Genomic DNA, 22,558 nt, shown 5'->3' with positions numbered 1-22,558 from the left:
AAAAGATGAGTTTGACATCTTGATATAGAAGTCATAATGTTTGGTGGAATACAAGTTAAAGGTGTTGACACATTGATAAATAAGTTGTACCATTCGAGGGAACATGAGTAATAAGTGAGTTGGTCATATTGATAAAGAGACTGTAGTATACGAAAAAACATAAGTAATTAATGAGTTATATACCATGAACAACTAGTTTGTTATAATATTTTGAAAAACTTAGCAGAAACTTAAATAGTTGACTTCAAAATGAGAGCCGATGCATAAATAGAGTGATTGAATCTCTACAAAAAAAATTACACTCTGCTCTTTTTTTACTTCAGTTGTTGTTTATCATTATTCAATATCACGCTTCTACTCAATCACATATTTAAACTTAAAAAACTAATCTCAAACACTTTCAATTCTCGTAATTTGTGCATATCATGATTATTATTTATGATAATTTAATTAATAAATATAGAATTTAGTAACATTCAAAGAATCTTATACACATTAAAGAATAAAGACGATCATATAAGTAAATTTGTTTATCATAATTCAAGCATCATATAAGAGAGAAAGTTGGAAAGTATATTATTTTTTTTTAAATTATCCTAAACGTCGGACCAATAAAAATTTTAAATAAAGAGAAGAAAAAAATAAAAAATAATTAATTTTTAAAAATAAAAATCATATTCTATTATTATATGTAAAGCCTACATCAATGTATGAGAAGTAAAAAATTAAACCATATGATACTAAAAAAGAGGAACTTCTATGGGTAGTCTTCAAAATACGGAAATGAAGAAACAAATATTATAGAGAGTAATTTAAATAAATATACTTATCCTTCAGTTTAGTTATTGACAAAAAGGAAATGACAGTCGGATCGGGTCAGTACCCGTAAAAGGTCCGATTTCTAACCACCTCCCGTGATAAACAGGGAATTAGTTATCTTCAGTCTTCACCATTTACTCTTAAACTTTTCCTACCTGATTCGGATCTACAGTCTTCACCTTTTACCTCTTCGTTCATTGAAGGTAAGCTTCTTTAGGAATTCATTCATTTACTTTTATCACATCGCTTAATCGCTGTATAAAACTTTACTTTTTTGGTATAATCACTGTGTAGAACTTATAATTGAGAACAGTTATTTCACCCTCTTTTTAAAATCTGATCTTTTTGAAGCTTTATTTTAGTCCAATCCATGTCTGGAAGATGTTTGTCGATTTTTTTTTCTTGGAATGGTCTCTATCCGAGGCGTAGAAATGTTTGATGGGTAAATTATTCGTCTTCTCGGTGTTGTTTGAGTTGTAAAACATTGGTAATTATGCTTTTTTTGGGTAAATTTCTATTTGGTTGCTGGGAAAACGACCAAGAAAGAGAGAAAGGACTCTCTGCGCCCGAAAAGAAATTAGCAAAAACGGATACCCTATATTCTCTCTTTTTGGTTGCTAGGAAAGGGAGGAAACAGTCCAGGGAGATTGAATTATCGGTATTCTTTCTAGTCTTCTTTTTTTTGGAAAAATTTATTCTCTAGCAAAGGTTCAAGAAAGATTTAAAATCACACGCTTAACTGGACCTAATGATGGTTTTATCTGCATGATTTTGGTTTGAACATGATTGTTTTGGTAATTGAGTTGGGTTTTGTACCTTTTGATTTGCAGGGAATATAAATTTTGATATCCAATGGCAGGAGTAGGGGATGATGATACCTCCACAGTGGCACCTTTTGCCCAATGGAAAAATGATTGCTCCAGGACATTCCAGTACTATTTGGATCGATCAACCCCTCACCCTATGAGGAGGTGGTTAGGGACACTTGCTGCTGCTGCAATTTATGTGCTGCGGGTTTACTGCGTTCAAGGGTTCTATGTTGTGACATATGGCCTAGGAATTTACATCTTGAATCTCTTGATTGGGTTTCTGTCACCAAAGGTTGATCCAGAGCTTGAATTATTGGATGGGGCTTCATTGCCAACTAAAGGCTCGGATGAGTTTAAGCCGTTCATTCGCAGACTTCCTGAGTTCAAATTCTGGTAATATGAATTTCTATTAGTCATTTTTTTTTTAATATAATTCTATCAGTCATTTTTGCTTCTTTTATCGCATTGAAGGTTCCCTTCTCATGGTTTATTTTTAGTTGTCTGGCTAGTTGTTTAATGATTATAAAATTAGTTGAGTTCAGATGTAATCGTCACGCTATAAAACCAAAGGAGGAACTTATTTCTGCTTGAACCGGTTTTAGTATTATCTAACCGGCTTAATCCAGTTATTGATTTTTTTATCCCTCGGAATAATACGTGTTTTCTTGTTATAAAGAAGGCTGTTTCCCATTTAGATATTGCAGAAGCTTTAATTCTTAGATATTATATCTAATCTGGTTTCTATCTGTAACATCTCCTTATTTACTTTGCTCCTTAACAATCCTTGTCTGTTTGAACTTTTAGTACTGAGGCTGGCTGCTGGACTAATGAACTTCCTGTTAAGAGGGCCTCTACTTAAAAATTAAAGAGCAAGCCACAAGGATTTCATGAAATAAAATTTTGAATTGAATCATCATGACTAAGACAAATTTATTTACTATTCATTAAAATTTGTGAATGCTGCATTGAGGAACTGCTGTCTGATGGATGTGCTGAGGGCCTCAGTCTTGGTAATAAGCTGCAGCTAGGTTTTCATAGAACAAGGCAATCATGTAATATCCAGTGATTTCTTTGTTCATGTAGTTGGTAGATAGATATGTTACCTTGAACTGTGTTTCTCAAAATTAAAAATATAGGCTTGCTAACTATTTATTCTACACAGACGTTGTATGTCCTTGACCTCTGACTATGTCTTGGTTAGAAGTTCTCTAGTTACTCCACAATTTTTATCTCATTGAAAATTGAGTTAGGATTAGCTTTTTATAATGGGAAATTGTATTATAATCTTCTCTCCTAGTTGGCTTCTTGTGGAAATTTTCACTGTAGGTTATAGAACCATTCTGAAATCAATACCTCCATTAGTAGTTTTTGAGGTTCTTATAACTACCAAGTAGAGGGATCTTCATAATCTGACTTAGGGGTATATTCTAAAGCAGTTGTTGTCTTTCTAATTCATTGGAAACATTAGGCTTGATATGGTGCATGGAAATGTTTTCTAGTTTTTATTTCTAAAATTCATATGTATTTGAACATAAAATAATCGTTATAGTTTGTTTATGGTGGTATCAATTGTAAATAAAAACAGTTTTCTGGAAAACCACAACATTTTTTTAATTCTTTTCAAGTTCAGGCAGTATTTTCATATTATTTTCTAAATAAAGAATACAACATTTTTTTTGCTCTTTTCAAATTCATGCCATATTTTCATATCAGTTCCAAATGATAATTTTATTTTCAATTACCACCTATGTTTTTATCTAGAAACTTGTTTGATTTTGGGAAGTGAAACTTGAGAAGTACTCCCATGGACCAAACCCTTTCTGTGAAAACAATAATTTCATACCGTCAGATGAATACACCATGTTAACAAAGCTGTTGTGGTCAGCTTGAGATAACCTCTGTTGTTGGCTTGAGAAAAAGCCATTACAACCTATGTTGATGAAGCCTGTGCAATGTCTATTAACTATTACAGACTTTGTGGCATAAGGTGGTGTATGTCAACAAAAACAAAACTGATGACGATAATTTAGCAACTGTGATATTCGTAATAAAAGTTTGCTTGTGATTAGTTGGAAGTAGCATGTACCCAAGTGATGCTACAAGGATACCTTTGGGCTTGAAGCCCAAGAAATTAGGAGACAAGCCATAGCACTATCCAGAGGATTAAGATAGAGTTGCCATCTGGATAGTAGCCGGGACAAAAAGATGAGGGTTCAACTCAGTCCTTTGGAAGGAACCCAACTATCATCCCCGATGATGAGGTCGGCAGTTTGTAAGAACTGAGGAAGGTGCTGGATATTATGGTCAGGCTCCTACTTAGAGTTTTGGTTTAATTATGTTAAGTCTGTTAGACTTGATCTTTCTATTTTATACCTTTATCAAATAGTTTAGAGCAGGAAAAAGGCATACAACAATATATTTGCAAAAAAAAAAAATTACAATGATAATTATATCCTAAAATTAAGATGCTATTTAGTGGTTGGAGTAAAGTAAAATAAAGAGCCTGTTAAAGGAAACAATAAAGAATAATAATAATCACAAAAATTATAAGGATAGAATAGCTTAATTGAAATAACAAATCTGATAAAGAAAAAGAAGTAAAAATAATAATACAGAAGAGATATATATTTCAAAAAGATTGTACATAATAGATATAAATGATAAAGAGTGGTTTGGAATTGGATCCAGGAAAGAATATGGCTATAAATGAGTCATTTCAAACTCTAAGGAGACCTTTCGAAGGTATCGTGATTTTGTACTAACTCAAACATATTTGTTTTACTGCATTTTGTCCTCTTTCTTTTTTCTTACTCCAGAATACCTTACCCTCCTTTCATTTTTTCTGTTGAAAATTGAGTGATTATAGTTATATTGTTATATCAGAAATATTTGCTTCCTAATTAGAAGATATGGCACCAAGGTTGACTAAATCTTTTTGGTTTGGTTTGCCATTTATTCTAAAAAATTCTTTCACTTATTAGGAAGATTTTTACAAAAATCTCTTTAATTTGGTCTGCTATTCATTCTTGAAATCCTCTTATTAATTAGGAAAATTCTCACCAAATCTCTTTGATTTGGTTTGCTATTTGTTTTGGAAAATCCTCTCACTAATTAGGATTTTTTTTTGTGTAGATATGATTACTTTTGTATTATAAATATAATCCTTGCATTATTATCAAAGACAATAAAAATAGAGAATTTTCATTCTTCATGGTACCATAGCAATTCTTAAAAACCAAAAACTTTTTCCTCCTTGTTCAATGGTGTCAATCATCTATATTATTTTGTCCCCATCTGTTACCACCTCTAATGGAGAATCTGAGTCCAGTGCCTTATCATTACTGGACAGAAATTGAACAGTCATAACTATTTCCAATGCAATTTCAATTACGATTTTCATTTCTGGTCGAGAAAAAGATGATTGCATCATTGGTGCAATCACTGAACCAATATCTGATTATCCACTCTAGAAGATGTAGAAAACTGAAAATAACTTAGTTATGTCATGACTTATAAATTCCATGAGGAATGATGTTGGGAAGAATTTTAATATACCATACATTGAGAGCTATGAGCAGTTGGATGAATCATTTGCTAATTTCTATAACAGATTCTTGCTGGTTCTTAAAGAATTTATGTTTTATTCCATTTGTGATTTAGGTACTCCATCACCAAGGCTTTCTGTGTGGCATTCTTGATGACCTTCTTTTCAGTGTTTGATGTACCTGTTTTCTGGCCTATATTACTGTGTTATTGGATTGTTCTGTTTGTCCTCACAATGAAGCGCCAAATTATGCACATGATTAAGTACAAATATGTTCCACTCAGCATTGGAAAGCAGGTGAGAACCCAGAAACCCTTTCTGGTACCATCACAGACACACACACACACACACACATCATCCATAATCACATATACGTGCATGTGTGTGTCTCTAAGCAATAAGTAGCTCAAGGACCTTCCATCTTTTTTAGTTTTGGTCTTTGAAATGTATTTCCCTCTTTTTATGTTGACAGAAGTACACGGGGAAGAGACCTGCCACCAGTACCAGTGGCTCCAGAGACTGAAGGTGGTTCACATCCCTCTCCAGGAAGAGGTGGGTGGACAAATCATGGTTCCAACCCTTCTGCTCAAAATTTCTTCATGTGGAAGACACGTTATATGCAACACACAAGTGCAGAATTCACATATGTTGGAGATACCATTCTGTCTTAGTTTCGTTAAAAACTGTTTTAACTGTGTGAATTTGCATTGTTACAGGTCTGTTGCCTTTACAATTCCTGTAACTTGTGTTTTGAGCTGTTAATGTGTCTGAATTAAAGGAGCAATCTCTTCCTAATAATTTTTAGTCCTACTATCAGTTTCTGGTCGGACTCACATCTTTCTACCTACCCAATCACTCCTGGGATCTGCTTTATCGGAGTGCCACATTTTTTTTTCTTTTTAAATGCTCTTGATAGTGAGTTGCTTACCACTTAGCATACAATATCTCCTATTACTTTTTTTTTTTTTTAATTTTTCCTGAGTGAAGAAGATTCTGAGAAGGGTGGGATGATGTCACAGTAGAGTTTGAGAAACTGTGGGAACTGTCCTGCTTGGCCGTTGGATCAGTGGATGACAAAGGCTGCAGATAAAGTCTTTTAACTCCATTAAGTATATATTAATTTTGCCTTGCTGCAGTTTTAAACTGAAAATGGAATTAGAAATATCATTGATGGCCTGCTGCAGCCTATATCAAACATAGGCAATTGACTTGGATATGAGATGCCAGATGTATCTATCTAATCATACACCTACCCAGTACAACAACTCACCAACAACTGAAAACAAAATTCTCCAACGTTTGTTTTTGATTCTTGACTTGGTTTAGATAAGTAAAAAATAATCCCAATTGGGAATTTGGCTTGTTTGTTTTTTATTTTTGATAATGAAAATGCCCTTAAACATGGCCAGCTAAGCCGTTGAATCTCTCAGGGTTTATCTCTAATCCCCGTTTGCTTCTTTCTCCAGCCATCTAAATTCCCCAAAAGCATTTTGTGGAACTTTCAGATTTTCTTCCAAGCAAATGAGAGGCAGAGTCTTTGTTATGATATTTTTCTTTTGGGCTATCCTCACCGTCATCACCCCTACACTTCTTCTCTGGTCAGAGTCCAATCCTAGCTTGGAGGTAAATGGTAAGACTTTAAGAGATGAAATGAAAATTAATCTGTTTTCTTTTCGATTAATCATTGAGATTTTTTTTTCCAAAAACTTTAATTTTACAGGGGAGAAAAGCAGCATAGTAAATGCAAGGAGAATAATGGGATATGTAGAGAAGCATATTAGAAAAACAGTATATTTTAGGAGGGCCATGGAGGAGGTGGCGGCAGCCCCAGTCCCTACACCAACACCAACACCAACACCAACACCAGCACCAGCACCAGCACCAAAATCAAGTGCTGCTCTTATCGATACAACAAACTAACAGTTTCTTAATCCAGCGATGAAATGTGTTCATCAGCTTTTACAAAAGATTATAAAATTATGTCGATACTTTCGAATATTATAGGTAACACACAGAGAAATTTTTTTTTATTTTTTTTTTGGGAGAATCTTTAGAACCATTACTATTTAGTTTTCAATTTCTCGTTACTACCGAATGAAATGTTAATAATAACTCTCTTTATTTCTCTCTGAAAGAGGGATACTTCTGGTTTTATCAGTTACACAAAGAGAATTTTGTATAATGCATATGTACATGTAATTTTAAAATGAATTTAATTTCTTTTTTTATTTTTTGGAGGTTTATTGAGGACCAATGTAGGAAGCAATGATAAAGAAAGCAAATGAGAAGGAAACTGCCTAGTAGCAAATGTAAGCTTACAGATTTTAAAAGTAACAATAGAAGCTTTTTGATTTCTAGCTGGTGATGCTAAAATCATTTGAACCAAATTTTGATGAAACATTGGAATGATTAGTAGCTGAACCCAATTTTGATTTCTTAGTTAATTTCAACATTAATGATTTTCCTAACAAGTAAGAACAAGTTTATTCTGCTATTTTGTATTAACAAATTTGTTTCAATTTTTAATAATTTTTGTGCGATTTAATTTCTAAATTTTTTGGGATTAATTTTGCTAAATGTGGTGAATAATCGTTCAATAATATAAATTATGTTTTTAATTAAAAACAAAATAGAAATGAAATAATATAGTAAAAAAAGACCAAGTTTATTTGAAAATATTTACATTCAGAAAATTTATGATGCAAGCTTCTCTAACCTTCACCTTATGCTCCACTAACTGTTCTTTTTCTTTCTCCAATTGAGCAGGCTGGTATAAGTAAAAATACCAAGAACAGCTTTCACTTAAATTTCATTCTTTAACACAAATTTAAGACTAAATTTTTATTTTTTTCTTTGAATAAATGAATTATCAAACTAAAAACTAACCTGCATGTTCTAACTAAAAACTAATCTGGGGTTAATTCAACTGATTAATGTCCAATTTTAAGGGTACTGCAATGCCACAAACCAAACCATTGATTGTGAATTGAAATCATACTAAACCAACCACTAGGGCCAAATTGTAATTTTATTTTCCCGAAATCCATATTTATAGATCAATAAATGTAAGTAGTTCCCGAATACAAGCTATGGAAAGCATCAAATTGTAATTTTAACCTTATTGAAATCCATCTTTATAAATCTATAAATGCAAAATAGTTTCCATACACAAGGTATAGAAAAAGAGCATCTGTACAATGCAAATAACACTACTTATGCAGGCACGGCAAAGCTCTTCTGAGACCACTGGGGAGGATCTACTACTAGACATGGATCAGATTTCTCAAAATCAGCAACCTGAATCAAAACCAGCATACCACAATTAGACTTCCACGATAAGGAAGACAAACAACTAAACCCTTTAGCTACCTCGGAAAGGTCCAAAATGAATAGGCTGGAATAGGATGGTATAGTTAACATGTATACATTTACAAAACACACAGAAGTACTCACCTTTTGTGCGCAGCTTGGGCAATAATGATACTTGTGCCAAAGACAGTCCATTGAAGGGCAAAGAAAGCATATCCCAAGCATCATAGGCATCATACATCCAACAACAGCAGCTATACTTGGCTTTGATCTGGGTTACTCATCAGAAGTCATTATCCAGTGAAAAAGAAGAAAATGATTTTGAGAACTCAAAAAAAAGCTATACAGTCCATTGAAGGGCAAAGAAAGCATATCCCAAGCATCATAGGCATCATACATCCAACAACAGCAGCTATACTTGCCTTGATCTGGGTTACTCATCAAAAGTCATTATCCAGGGAAAAAGAATAAAATGATTTTGAGAACTCAAAAAAAAAAAAAAAAAAGTTGAGCACCGCTATTTCTGTGCCCTAAGACTATCTCGGAACAAATCTAGAAATTTGTAAAATTCATTTTGAAATCCACACATACTTCAACTTGAATATATGGAAAGTCCTTCCTAAGCTTATGTTCAAAATTTAGATATTAAGGAACTGAATTCATTTTTGTGTTATTTTTCAACTCTTAAACAGGCTAAACTGGGAGTCTTAATCATTGTCTTCATATCATCATATACGATATAACCTTTATCCTACATGGACGATGAATTTGATTCAAAACTCAATTCTATGACATACTTATGAAACTGTAATACACATGACATAAAGTTTGAATCAAATAACATTCCGATACTAAGTTCATTTCTTGTCCAATTCAAGTTAGGTGCTTTTGTAAGTCCTTGCTTGATAAATGCGAATACAAACACATTACTGTTAAATTAAACTTACGAGTTGCGTCAGTTTAATGATGCATCAAAGATATAAATTATAACTAAGTTCTATATATCAAATAATTAAAATGAATACGTCGAATGAGGATAAAATAGAGTTGAACAAAAAGCAATTCAGGTCTCGGATACAAATCTGATACACACATCAGCATTGTGCTGTATCCGACACTGGCATGACACTAAAAATGAAAGAGCCGGAGCAAAATAGCTTTTAAGTATTGACTACAGACTGAAAAGATGCCACCACCTTCAAGTTTCACAAGTATTATCTGAACAAGCATGTGTTCCTAGAAAAAAATCATAATTCTTTCACGCAGGAAAAATTATTAACCGATATCTGAAGAGAAGACAGAGAACCACAAGCACAGGAGTAGTTTACAATGACAATGGACTACAAGAATTTTGGCTTTCTCATTACTTCAACCTGCTAGAGCGATCATTGTAGGCAACGTTAGGTATCAGTGCGAATAATATAATTCTCCTCATGTAAGTTCTCAATTACATCCCATGAAATTTTGGCACTGTAGTTACTTGAAACCAGGTCAATATGGATTTTAATATAGGTTATGGGTACAAGATACAATAGAAATCAAATTAAATTTAGGTCTCGAGGGGAGACAGTTGGTGAGCTACTTCGATTCCAAGTTCTATTTAACAACTTATTACATTAAGTTCAGTAACATGTTTATGCTCTATTAGTTCTTCACTTTCTATCTGAAGAGATCTAGGATTGAAGCCTTTCCATGGCAAGAATGAAATACCAATACAAGCTTTAGTTTTGAACTAAAAGGTAAGACAAACTACCAAATGGCATTTTGGAAAATTATATTATAATTTCTGGGATAACAAAGAAATAATATATTACAAGTTCTTTCTTAGAAAATAATTAATGTATAAGTTCCAACGGAGAACATATTGTTTATTGGCTACTACTCCTTACTTTGAGATCTGACTCTTAAACCATCTCATTTTTTTTGAAGTACTTAAACTACCTCAATTTTGAATGAAGTTTGTAAAGAAATAAATTTTTCAGTATCTCCATCCTATTTTCTCTCCCAATCTCTGAAATCCCACTCTATCCTAATTCTCCTTAAATCTGATTTCCTAATTTTAAGGATCCCATCCGAGAACCAAAATGGATTATACCATGAGCAAGTTTGAAAATTCCAATGCATATTGGGGAATGGGATTGAGCAACCTAGAATAACTATAATGACATAGAAAACTTCCCCAATGCATAGAGTAAATATATAGGCACAATGAAACATAGGTACTAAGGTCGAAACCAGTTAGAACCACTAACAAATGAAAGCAAATGTGGGAACTTCACTTAGGCATTTCAATGCTTCCACAATCAACATTTATGATGCACGGTTTAAAATGGAATCCTTAGGTGCTAAGGCACCAGGCGTTTTTTACATAATCAAGAATTTTGCAGTTCAATTCTCATTTCGATTTTTAGCTTATTCTTCGCTTAATTATAGTACTACTTTTAAAAGGTAGAACGGAATCACAAATTTTATGTTTAAATGATATCTGCTTTTATCTTGAAAATGAATTACCAACTGCTCCAAACAGAAACAGACTTCTACCCAAAAATTTTAGTTGAGAATATATTTAATTAACTAAAAAAACTATGATGCAGATAACAGAGCACTTTTTTATAGTCATATAATAGAGACCCCTGATTTTTACCAAAGCACTTTTACCAAGACTTTCTAGCAAGTCAAGGTTCCCTCAAAATGAAGGTTTTCGTGTGGACTGCAATTTTAAACACGCTAAACACCAGCTATAAATTCGTAGGCCTAACCGAGCTTTGTCCCCTTACATGTATATTATGTGCCACAAGGAAGGGAAAGCACATACTCGTCTCTTTTTACATTGAGAAATGATGTCGAAGCTACAGATCAAGCTCATTGACACTTTTATCCTAGTATGTGTTACCCCGCCCTTTTTTTGGATTGTTTCATCAACAACGATATTGGTGATTCCGGGGTCAAGACAAAGGCCAGACAACTGTGGCAGGAACTCTGTTTGCTAGTCTCTGGACTATCTGGATAGAAAGGAATTGGCAGATTTTCGACAACCGATCGTTACAGGTCAATTTATTTGGGAGAAAATGCCCTTTCTGGTTCCCTTTGGGCCAAGGCTCATCGGCAATGTTCTGACATCTTTCTCACTATCCTAGTGTAAGTTTCATGATTTACAGTAATATAAGTGTTATCTTCTCCTAGTTAGATTTGACATCCTCAAGCCGTTGACTCTTCTTTCATTTAAAGAAAGTCTTGGACCTATTACTTGATTACCCAATCATGTGAATATTAGTACAGTCCTCACTATTTCAGATTAGTGTCCTAATCAGAGGCAGCTTTGGGCCTACTGATTTTCTATCAATGACTTGGAAAATACTTGGCTTCAATGCTCTAAGGTACCTATTACTGTCAACAGGCACTGTTGGAGATATTTTGGTTAATGAATACATTATTCTACCGACAAGGCCTCCATATACTCCTTTTGAAGTGGAAAGATCATTGGCACTTGAAAAGAAATTCCTTACGGATCCACATTTACTTGATGACTATTATTTGTGATTCCTGGTCAAAGTAAGATTCTTTTGGGTAGGTGAAAATGATGCTGAACCATCAGTCATTTTCACTAATATAGGATTATTACTGTAACTATTATATGTTAGCAAGAGTGTTATAGTTATTATATTTTCTATGGTTTTCTTTTTTATTTAATTAGTAACTTATTTTATTATTATTTTCTTATTTTAGCATTCTAGTCATATTAGTAGACACCCTATAAATATGTGGGCTGTTCATCATTGTTAAACAAAATGGCTTATGGCTTACGATACTCTCATTGACATGAGTGCATAACATTCTTGTGATTGTCTTTGTTATAACCTTGTGATTATTATTGTCATCAATTAATCCAACCCCATTTTGGTATTAAATTCTACAGGAACAGAGTTTCTAGCTTCATTTCTGAAGATAATGAACATAATCCTCCCAGAAAACAATCGAAATCCTCACCCGGATTTAGACTACTAATTTCCATTCAAAATTTTATTTCAATTGTATTCCAATTTATATTCTGGAAAAATGCAATCTAAAGACATGACTAATTATTCGATTCCTTGGCGAAGGAAAAGAATATATTCCAAAAACCAATGAACAAAAGCAAACATATGCAAATGCTCACTTGGTTATCAGTTTAATAGTAGTAGTGCATACAGTTGTCACATGTCAACTCTTATCCAAACAACAAATAATAATAATAACAATAATAATAATGATAATACCTTATAATTCGCTAACGAATAAACTTTAAAGAACAAATTAAAAACCATTAACCGAGTTTAAGCGCTGAATCAAACTAGAAAATTCGGCCATCCAAACGTATAATCCGAATAACCCAGATATGAATCATCATAATCAAGAATATCACAATCATCAGCAACATAACCTAACAGCATGAAAATCACATACAAAGCGAATAGAAATCCAAGACTTGAATGATTGAAAATACCTGACAGTGGTAAGACCGGAGTTACCGCAGTAAGGGCAGGAAAAGGGAGCAGGAGTGTCGCGAAAGATCGTTTGTTGGATAGGAATGGTCATGGGATCGCCATAGATGGCGTTGGGTGGGATCATTCCGGCTTGATATGGATTCTGGCCGACATAGTAGGGAACTCCGATCACTGTTTGTCCCGGTTTAGACATCGTTGACGTCTCTCCAGTTGAGTTCGAGCACGGATTCTGAGATGCAACCGCGTGTAGATTGCTTGGACAGAAGATGAGGGGATGAAAAGGGCGACGATGTGGTGAGTTTTGAAGGAGGTGTATGCGCGTAAAATTAAGTATAATAGGAAAAGAAATTAATAAAACGAGTTAAGAATAAAAGGAAATGAAGAAGAAAATTGGATTTGGATTTTCTTCATCTGTACGCAGTCGGAACGACGAAGATGGAGTTGGTGTTGCCGGTAGCCGGTAGCCTGTAACACGAAGACACAGTAATTTCCTTCTTTTTTTTTTTCTAACACATGCCGGTAGCCGGTAGCCGGTAGGCATAGTGTATATTCTTTATAATATGTTACGAATAAACTCATACCATATGTCAAACATACATAAAGGTATGATCATCCCAAGGGTATATTCTAACTATTAGTTAATATAATTGTATTGATCATTTATACACATAACTAGTGATCGATAATATAACAATCCAATCTATCTTTTTTAATTATTGAAAATTTTATTATTAAATAGTATTATATAATATATATATTAATTATTACAAGTCCGAAAAAAGTATTTTTTATAAAAATAAATAAATAATGTTACATACATTAAAAGATAACAAATTACAAAATTATACTATCATTGATATTAAGAACAATAACATAGCTCGTTACGACGATCTTACTAGACTCGAATCCAACTCAAAACTATAAAGAGTAAGCTTAAATATGTCCCAAATTCAAGGCATGTTCTAATTTTTTTTAATTATTTTCAACCATGTTAGATTTATGAATTATTCAACTCAAGTCTCACATAATTTTTTACTATATTAATATAAATTTAATAATATTATATTAAGAAAAAAATTTAATATAAATATAAATATATTTATTATAATAATAATAATTAAATATATATATATATATATACGCTAGTAGATCAAACTCAAATGAGTGTTTAAACTAAAATTAAAATCAGACTGATCACACATCTTTTCTACCAACTCGAACTCAACTCAGTTCAGATCCACACTTTAAAAAAAAAAAAAAAAAATTGTATCAAATTAAGTCCAAACTGTCAAATTAATCAAGTTTCATTGCAAAATTTCATATTTAATTAACATTTAAGAATAAAGTGTAATATTGCTTATTTTGTGTATTGAAACAAAATAAATATGAAGTACTTAGTGAAAGGGAGATACATCTTGAATGCTTTCTACTAAGTATATGTGTTTTAAAAATTTAGTTTTGTCATTCATAAAAAAAAGGGGTAAGGTTGTTGTACTTGGATAATTGATCCGGATAAATGACTTAAACTTATTTTTTGTGTGCTAATAATACCAATTAAAATCTTAAACTAAAAAGCATTGTTTGACTCAAGAAAGCAGAATAACTTATGAAAGACCGTAAGAACATCAACATGATGAGAAACAAATTGTAGATCAAGAGTAAATTTTATTTTAAATTTATTTAATTTCTATATAAATTAGATAACTCATATTTGATTACTCACCTTTTAATTTTTTCACTAATAAAAGTTCTTCTACCTTTTTTGAAAATACTTTATCATTATTTTTCAAAGAAAAAAATTTATTAAAAATATTTTTTGTTAATTTATTTTGCCTATGTGTTAAAATGAAAATCTTATGTGGAAGGAATTTCAAAGTAAAATATTAAAAAATAATAATAATAATAATTGGTGTGTTAATTAAGTTGATTTATAGAAATACATATTTAAACAAATAAAATATTGCCTTAAGTGACGGGTGTGTAATGAGATATAATTCAATGAATCACTTCCTAGTTGACACATAAATGAGACTTCAATGTTTGACGTGTCTTAATATATGTTTCCATAAATCACGTTATAGAACACCCAATTTAAGATAGATGATGACCTTTATTAACATTGGATGTGTCAAAGAATATAATTTTCGTAAATCTATGTCATAAATCATATTGTTTTATATGAGACAACTTTTATTGATGTTGGATACTTTAGAAGGTGTTATTCTCATGAATCTAATCAAAGATTGCACATAAACTAAAATATATTGATTCTTAAAGTAAATATTATATGTAGGATCAGACTATACAAGAAAATCTTACATTCTTAAATTATGTAATTTTAATCTTCTAAATGATAGATTTAATTTCTAAAAAGCCTGAAGTGATTATCTTTTGCTTCTATGCATTTGAATATTTCATTCTTATAAATTTTATAACCTTCATAAAAATTAATTTTGAAAATAAAAAAGAAAATTGTTTTATTCTATTGATCATCCATTGAGTCCTAAGTATGTTTTTTACTTGTAAATCAACTACATGAGAGAATAAAGTTGTAATATTCTGCTATATATTTTTTAATATAATAAAAAATATTTGAGAAAAAAGTTTAGAGAATTCTTATGTTGAGAATCACAAGTTTATGGTGAAGTAAACACCTAGAATAACTAGTGTGTTGTAAGAAAGATTTGAAAAAAATTTTAAAAAGTTCTTGTGTTGAGGATATACAAGTGTATGGTGACCTAGACACTAAGAGCAACTACTTTATTGTAGGAAAGGTTTGAAGAAACTTTAGAAAATTCTTATGCTGAAGATATATAAATATTTAATGAGTTAGATATCAACAACAACTAGCGTAATGTAGGAGGTCGACAAAAGTAGTGAAATTTCAAGTTTTTGACTTGTGAATGAGAACATTAGCACAAGTGGTGCATTGAACATCTATTAACTGAGTTTGCAGTCTCTTCTCTTCTCTATTTAAACCTATTATTTATACGTTGCTCAATATTGCTTAATATTTCGTTCTAGTTTATATTCTACATATATATTTGAGAATTTGTTCACAGAGCTATGTTTTTTATTATTATTCATTCATATCATTGTTATTATCTTTAAGAACGTGATTGTACTATTATTCATGCATTTCATGTGTATTAATTAGTAAAAATATTTACATAACAATTTCTTTTACTTTAGGATAAATGTTATAGAAAGAAAGTTACGTAATTACTTGAAAAATTGAAATTTTCAGAACCCAATTCACTCATCGTCTTGGTTTGTCCTAGAATATAGCCCTATATTTATAATAATAAAGAACTGAAATATATATATATATATAGAGAGAGAGAGAGAGAGAGCAAGTTAGATTAAAACACATTTTAGAAAATCAAATATGAAACTGACTTTAATTTATGCATCTTTTTCCACCAACTCGAACTAAACCTAACCCAAATATGTACTTTGACAAAAAAAAAATAGTGCTAAGTCGAATTTAGACGAGTCACATTTATCAAGTTAAGGTATAAAATATTATCCCTATGTATGATCTAGATTCCAAAAAACAAGTGACTCGGTACCATTATAAGAATATGTGGTAAAAAAGCATAAGATATATGCAATGAGATTAACAAATGTTTCATATCTCACATAAATGTACGAATATTTCATGACATCACTCAATTGATATAAAATTAAAAAACTCTAGGTATATTATATTAATGTGCCTAGACATATTGTAACGACCCCGAAAAATTTAAAAGGAAATGTATATAAATAATATGAGTGTGGAAGCGAAATAAAAGGTTCTGATTAATATCCCTTATACAATGACTTAAACGTACTAACAATATTAAAAAAATAAGTTCTCTAAAGGAAATAGTAGAAATGAAAGACTATAAGAAAACTAATAAACATCTCGGCATCTACTCGCCGTCTTCTTACGGATCGAGCTTGGGAACCAAGTCTTCCTGATCTGAAATGGTTAAGTAAAGAATGAGCTACACTACCCTAGTAAAGACATCACACTATATCACCGTCACAAAAGTAAAGATTGGTAAAAAAACTAAAAATAACCAATGGAGCACAAATTTTGAATAGATTTATTTATCAGTAATCAAACCATTTACCGTCCACTTACTTCAGTGGAATTTATAAAAATAACCCATGGAAACAACAACATCATAGATATCATGAATTCATACATAATCTGTAACATAGTACATGCCATACTTTTATATTTCAATCATCAAACAACAGTTGCCCCCTTTTTATCAGCCTAATAATATCCATGGGGATCCATAGGAGTCCCCGCTACACGTAAACCCTTCTCTTAACAAACTTAATTTCCAGGGCCGTCCCCATACCCCGTCCGTTATGGGCGCCAAATAATAAACCTCAATACCTCGTCCAGTATGAGGGAGAAGTGGGCCGTCCCCATACCCCATCCGGTATGAGCGCCAAAATATTTAAAGTCTCCATACCCCGTCTAGTATGAGACAACGTTCCCGGTAGGGTTCCCTATGGACCCGGTCCGTCCACCATCTCCCAGGATATCTAGTGTGACTGTCATCTTATCCAATTATCAATTCACACCCCTTTTCTATTTTTTTCTCAGTCTCTGTTACTCATTCAAAGATGAATGCTTAAACAAGTAACGTGCATCCAACAAGGCAAGCATATTTTAGATTCACAAAATCAAGCAGTAGTGAAGTAAACAGTGATTCATGCATTCAAAACCATAGAATAAATAAACCAGATACTATAATGCATTTAAACTATAAAATAAATCAAATAAGAACTGACACAGAAATATGTCCGGTTCGGGCTCCATTAGCAACCGTAATAAATTATACATATCTATTTAATTTATACAGATACAGTTTTATCATTGATTAGACTTTAATCCTGTGATAGGAAATAGAGTGAGAGGTCCTTACTTGATTCGACGTCAAAAATCGAATTTTCACTATGCCTACGGGCAGTCTCTGGATTCCCTGAATTTTTTTTCGAGAATTGAAACGTACTTACGGTACCTACACATGTCCCAAACAACTCAAAAATCAGACCAAGGGCTTACTCGGCCAATTTCAGAATTCCGGCACAGCAGCTCTGCCGTGCTCCGGCGATCTACCTCGGGTTGGCTGTTTCCGGCCGAATTCAGCCAAACTTGTATTAGTTCCTGTGAGAAAACACCCCTAGGGCCCTCAGTGGGCTGAAAAACTACCGAAAACCAAAACTTACCGGCGGCGGGACTCTCCGATGCGGCGGCTCCTCCGACTCGAGTCGCGATTTGGTGTTTTGCTCCGGTCAACCTGTAGATGAGGGAACGGTAGTCACAATGGTGAAAAAATTATATCGAACGGGAATCAGGAAGGACCTCATTGGAGGTAAAAATTAAGAAAACCCATGGCGGCACCGCTGGACTTTGGTGGCGTTTTCTGGCCAATTGGCTGGTGTTTTTGCTCTAATTTGACTATAGGTGTGATTAGCATCGAATTTTGAGCCAATGGAAGAATTTTTACTTTGTTTGGCGGCCGAAAATTACTCCGGTGTGGCGGCGGGTGGCGGCTGGGCTGTCTTCTCCGGTGAGGGGCTCTAGCGACTAGGGTTAAGGTTTTGGTGCGGATGAGATTATTTATAACCATCCGCTTTTAATATGAGCTGTCCATCGCGATTCAATCTGAGTCATCCGTGCGCATGCAATATGGGCTGTCCGTGTGCGTTTTTTATCTGAGCTGTCCGTGCGCGAGGGAACGGATCTCAGCCGTTCGATCGCGCGCACGCGGATAGCCCACGTGGCTCCTTTCCGTGTGGCCTCCCGCGTTAGCGTCTCTACCACGCGGCGTGTCCTGGTTAGCCGGGACTGCTGACCGGGATGCTGACGTGGCGTAATTTTTCTAAATTGCATTTTGCCGGTTTTCAATTTTCTTTTCAAAAATACCCCCATAACCCAAATTTTCACATTTTTTTTCCAAAATTGTTTTCAATTAAATCCCTAAATAATTTTTACCCATTATTATTATTATTATTATTATTTCTATTTAAATAAATAAGATTAAATTAAAACCATATATTATTACATAATAAATCATTATATCAATATAATAATTATAAAAATTAAAATAAAATAATAATAATAATAAAGAAAAGGGTTGGGGTGTTACACATATAATATCATATTAACATAATTTTCCTTTTTAACATATTAAAAGATTCATATTGACATGTTTCAATATTAATGATGGAATATTAAAAACTAAAACTTTAACAATACATACTTGGCTATGAGTTTCACTAGGATGTATTATCTCGGTTTCTAATTATTTTTTTTCCTTACTTCTTGGTTAGATTTTAGAAGTTCTTTGAGGATGTGTTGAAAAGCAAAAACTTATTCAAAAGATTAATGACTAATCTTTTTGAATTATCTCACACAATTTAACAAGATTTATAACTCGAATTTTAAAAGTTCTTTTGTTTGAAAATAATATTAATAAAAATCTTAATACTCTATTTATAGGCAGTCAAGGAGGGTATAGAGTGAAGAGCAAATGAGAAACTCTTTTAACATATGAGAATAAAGGATGATTATTTAAGGCAAAAAAAAAGAAAAATCTTGTCAAACCTAGTGATGGATACAACAAGAATGTGAAACTTTCTCTTTATAGAATGAACGTATTTTCTGATTCCACTTCTCGTTTTATTATAGTCTGTTTATACTCATTCTGGTTTCTTCATAAATGGCTCTAGATTAAGTGATTGATCAAAATTTCAAAAAATTAATTTTATGGAGTTCTTGATAACTTCATTGACTTCAAAATTAATTAAAATGCATAATTTTATTTTAAAAATTGATAAAGGTAGAAAAATAAAGGAAGGAATTATGTTATTTTAAAATATTTAGGGTGGGAAATTGGAGAATAAACCAATTTATGACACGTGGTACCCACATGAAGGGTAATAAAGGAAATTCACTATTTTTATTTATTTATTTATTTGTTTGATGATGAGAAAAGAAGTGGGTAGCGTCCCGCCAATCCACCAACTTTTTCAAAAAACCAGAAACAGTTAAAAGAAAGTTCCGGCATTCTTTTTGGTAATTGCGTTTTTTGATATATTCGCTTTTTTATTATTATTATTATTATTTTTACAACATCGATAATTTTTATTTTTTAAAATTATTTCGCTAAAATTAAAAATACAATAATATTTTCAAATTTTTACACTTACTTTTATTGTAATTTAGTCAATTAAATTATATAATTTATGTATCTGGGTTAATATTGGTCTTCCCTTTTATTAAGTTATATATAAAATTAATCTAAATATATATCTATATATAGATTTTGACTAAAATTAAACCACTCATCCACAAATTTTATATTAAAAATATTTGTTTTGTTTAAAAATAGAAGTCTTTTAAATAATAGACATTTTAGTAATTAAATCCAAATACAAGTACCTTTTTGTAATTTAACGAAATAAAATCACTCCGCTAAAAGAAGAATAGTTTCGTCACGCGCCTTGGTTGCGTGTGTGGTCTGAGGGTCCAACAAACGGGTGCGAGATAAAATGTCTCCCACAGTGGTTCCCTGGCGCTGACAGCTTTGGGCCCACGCAAGGGTTCCGTTGCGAATCTCAGTCGCAGATCTAAAGCGCGTGATTTTTCCACTTTCTACCCACTAATAATCTTCTTCTTCATCTTCCTCTTCCTCCTCCTCGTCCTCCTCCTCCTCCCTTCTCCCCAAAAATCACCCATCTGATCTCTTTTCTCCCTCTCTCTCTCCTCTCTTCCTCATTTCTTGACTTATTCTGTTGGTTTTTAAGTGATGACAGCACCCAACATGGCGGCCATTACTGCATCTTTAGAGAGGTCTTTACAGAACTTTTCTCTCAATACCAACAACAACGCTAATGATGAGCAAGAAGAAGAAGAAGAAGAAGATGATGATCGAAGTAGCGGAGTTGCAGGCGGTGGTGGAGGGATATTAGGGAGGTCGTCAACATCAGATGATGCCGCAACACAACAAATTCTTCACCATCGAAACTCTGATACCACCTTGGAGCTTAACTCTCATCTCTCTCTTCCTTATCATTGGGAGCAATGCCTAGATTTAAAGGTTCTTATTTATTTTCTCTCTTTAATATTTTCTTTTTCCTGTTTGGTGAATGAGAAAACAAGCTGTTGGCTGTTCTAGTCCCTTTCATCGTTTGCAGATGTAATAAATGCAAAAAAACATAGCAGATCTTGTGCTTTTCTTTGTTATTATGTGAAAATATATTAAGGGGATCTTTTATTTAATGCTTCCCTTTGTCTCTTCTGTTCATCTCTCCTTTTGCCATGCTAAGAGTTGCGCATAACCCAAAGAAAAAAAAAAAAAAACCCTAAAAGGTATTCAACTTTGAGGAAAAAAAATTCCTCTCTCTTTCCCTTTTTGATTATATATAGACCCATTTGATTAATCTCCTTTCTTACCCCTTTTCCCTTTCAAAGTGATTAGCTTTCTAGGTTTTAGACGGTAAAAAGAAAAAGAATCCATATTTGTAATTGGCATAGAAATAAGAAAGGAAAGATTTTTCTTTTCTGTTTCTGTTATGCATAGTAATTTTGGTTTGATGGATTTTTGCAGACAGGGGAAATTTACTACATAAACTGGAGAAATGGGATGAAAGCTAAAGAAGATCCAAGAATAAATGGAGGCGTTTTTAATGGAGAATTCTTCTATTCAGAGGATGATAGTTCATATGACAGCGCAGAAGAATCATCTTCAGAGTCTTCACCGTGTTCATCAAGAGACCATCTGCAACAACAACAGCATTACCGAGTCGAGAGAGAAGACAGCGTGTTGGTTGTGGCTGGCTGCAAAGGCTGCCTCATGTATTTCATGGTTCCTAAACAGGTTGAAGATTGCCCTAAATGTAATGCTCAGCTTCTCCATTTCGATCGATCTGAAAACTAATTAATCTTTTGTTTTCTTCTTCTTCAAATTTGGATTTTTGTTTTTTCCATTTTCTTTTCCGTGATTTTGAAAGATTTCAGTGTGGAATGATGAAATGTGAGGCAAATGAATCATTATATTGACTACCTCCTTCTGTTCCTCTTCAATTTCTTTTTTCTTTTTTTCTTTCTGGACGCCATTTTTAGTCGCAGGAAGCAGCAGCGAGGTCAATGATACAATAGAGAATAATATTTGGTAATGATTGAGACGTGTAGCTCATCTTCTTAAAAAAATATACCCCTTAATTATATATATATATTTATATTCTCTAACTTTGTATTTATTTATTTATTTTTATCTTAGTCCTTAATCTTTGAAATATTAAAATTAAAGAACTCAACCTCTAGTCTTATTTCCAATGAAGTCCTTCAGTAAACAAAATAATGTTAAACATAGTGGATATGCCATGTGTCTTCCACATAATTTCCATGTTAACAAACATGATGACATGATAATTATACCAATCAAATGGGTTTGATATATTACTTTTGATAGCTCGCTAATTCATTCAAATAAAATTTAGCAAATCAATTAACCCTCTCTTTTTGTCTCTTCAGGTTATTTTATTTTGGGTAGTAGTTTCTCCTCTTCTCGAGCTTTCAT

General features: G+C 32.7%; 3 protein-coding genes across 4 annotated transcripts; 2 read left to right on the top strand and 1 right to left on the bottom strand.

Moving 5' to 3' along the window:
• Positions 1 to 866: 866 nt before the first annotated feature.
• LOC110809415 (protein RER1B-like) lies at positions 867 to 5,993 on the top strand. 2 transcript variants are annotated; one of them, XM_022035237.2, is made up of 4 exons: positions 867 to 1,022; positions 1,650 to 2,021; positions 5,289 to 5,469; positions 5,645 to 5,993. In XM_022035237.2, exons 2-4 carry the CDS (start codon positions 1,672 to 1,674, stop codon positions 5,693 to 5,695), a joined length of 582 nt encoding a protein of 193 aa, XP_021890929.1. In that variant the 5' UTR covers positions 867 to 1,022; positions 1,650 to 1,671; the 3' UTR covers positions 5,696 to 5,993. The 2 variants fall into 2 exon arrangements, with proteins under 2 accessions (XP_021890929.1, XP_021890930.1); XM_022035238.2 differs by lacking the exon at positions 867 to 1,022 and adding an exon at positions 1,163 to 1,477.
• Positions 5,994 to 8,182: 2,189 nt separating this feature from the next.
• On the bottom strand, positions 8,183 to 13,300 carry GILP (GSH-induced LITAF domain protein). The gene is made up of 3 exons (XM_022035236.2): positions 12,965 to 13,300; positions 8,626 to 8,752; positions 8,183 to 8,469 (listed from the first exon to the last, which is right to left on the bottom strand). Exons 1-3 carry the CDS (start codon positions 13,156 to 13,158, stop codon positions 8,386 to 8,388), a joined length of 405 nt encoding a protein of 134 aa, XP_021890928.1. The 5' UTR covers positions 13,159 to 13,300; the 3' UTR covers positions 8,183 to 8,385.
• A 7,354-nt stretch (positions 13,301 to 20,654) lies between these two features.
• On the top strand, positions 20,655 to 22,041 carry LOC110809401 (ATP-dependent RNA helicase). Its single transcript, XM_022035221.2, has 2 exons — positions 20,655 to 21,076; positions 21,587 to 22,041. Exons 1-2 carry the CDS (start codon positions 20,786 to 20,788, stop codon positions 21,914 to 21,916), a joined length of 621 nt encoding a protein of 206 aa, XP_021890913.1. The 5' UTR covers positions 20,655 to 20,785; the 3' UTR covers positions 21,917 to 22,041.
• The last annotated feature ends 517 nt before the right edge of the window (positions 22,042 to 22,558 follow it).

Source organism: Carica papaya, chromosome 1 (genome assembly GCF_054855325.1).
Source record: "Carica papaya isolate Zhongbai chromosome 1, ASM5485532v1, whole genome shotgun sequence".
In the NCBI taxonomy this organism is placed as follows: domain Eukaryota; kingdom Viridiplantae; phylum Streptophyta; class Magnoliopsida; order Brassicales; family Caricaceae; genus Carica; species Carica papaya.
This window is presented reverse-complemented; position numbering and strand designations above follow the sequence as displayed.

Excerpts from the sequence above, each read along its gene's own strand:
- LOC110809415 (XM_022035237.2), top strand. The coding sequence starts at position 1,672 with ATGGCAGGAGTAGGGGATGATGATACCTCCACAGTGGCACCTTTTGCC. Across the intron at positions 2,022-5,288 it reads CTTCCTGAGTTCAAATTCTG|GTACTCCATCACCAAGGCTT; the intron begins GTAATATGAATT and ends TTTGTGATTTAG. Across the intron at positions 5,470-5,644 it reads CACTCAGCATTGGAAAGCAG|AAGTACACGGGGAAGAGACC; the intron begins GTGAGAACCCAG and ends TTATGTTGACAG.
- GILP (XM_022035236.2), bottom strand. The coding sequence starts at position 13,158 with ATGTCTAAACCGGGACAAACAGTGATCGGAGTTCCCTACTATGTCGGC. Across the intron at positions 8,753-12,964 it reads TCCGGTCTTACCACTGTCAG|ATCAAAGCCAAGTATAGCTG; the intron begins GTATTTTCAATC and ends TGAGTAACCCAG. Across the intron at positions 8,470-8,625 it reads GCCCAAGCTGCGCACAAAAG|GTTGCTGATTTTGAGAAATC; the intron begins GTGAGTACTTCT and ends GTTTTGATTCAG.
- LOC110809401 (XM_022035221.2), top strand. The coding sequence starts at position 20,786 with ATGACAGCACCCAACATGGCGGCCATTACTGCATCTTTAGAGAGGTCT. Across the intron at positions 21,077-21,586 it reads AGCAATGCCTAGATTTAAAG|ACAGGGGAAATTTACTACAT; the intron begins GTTCTTATTTAT and ends GGATTTTTGCAG.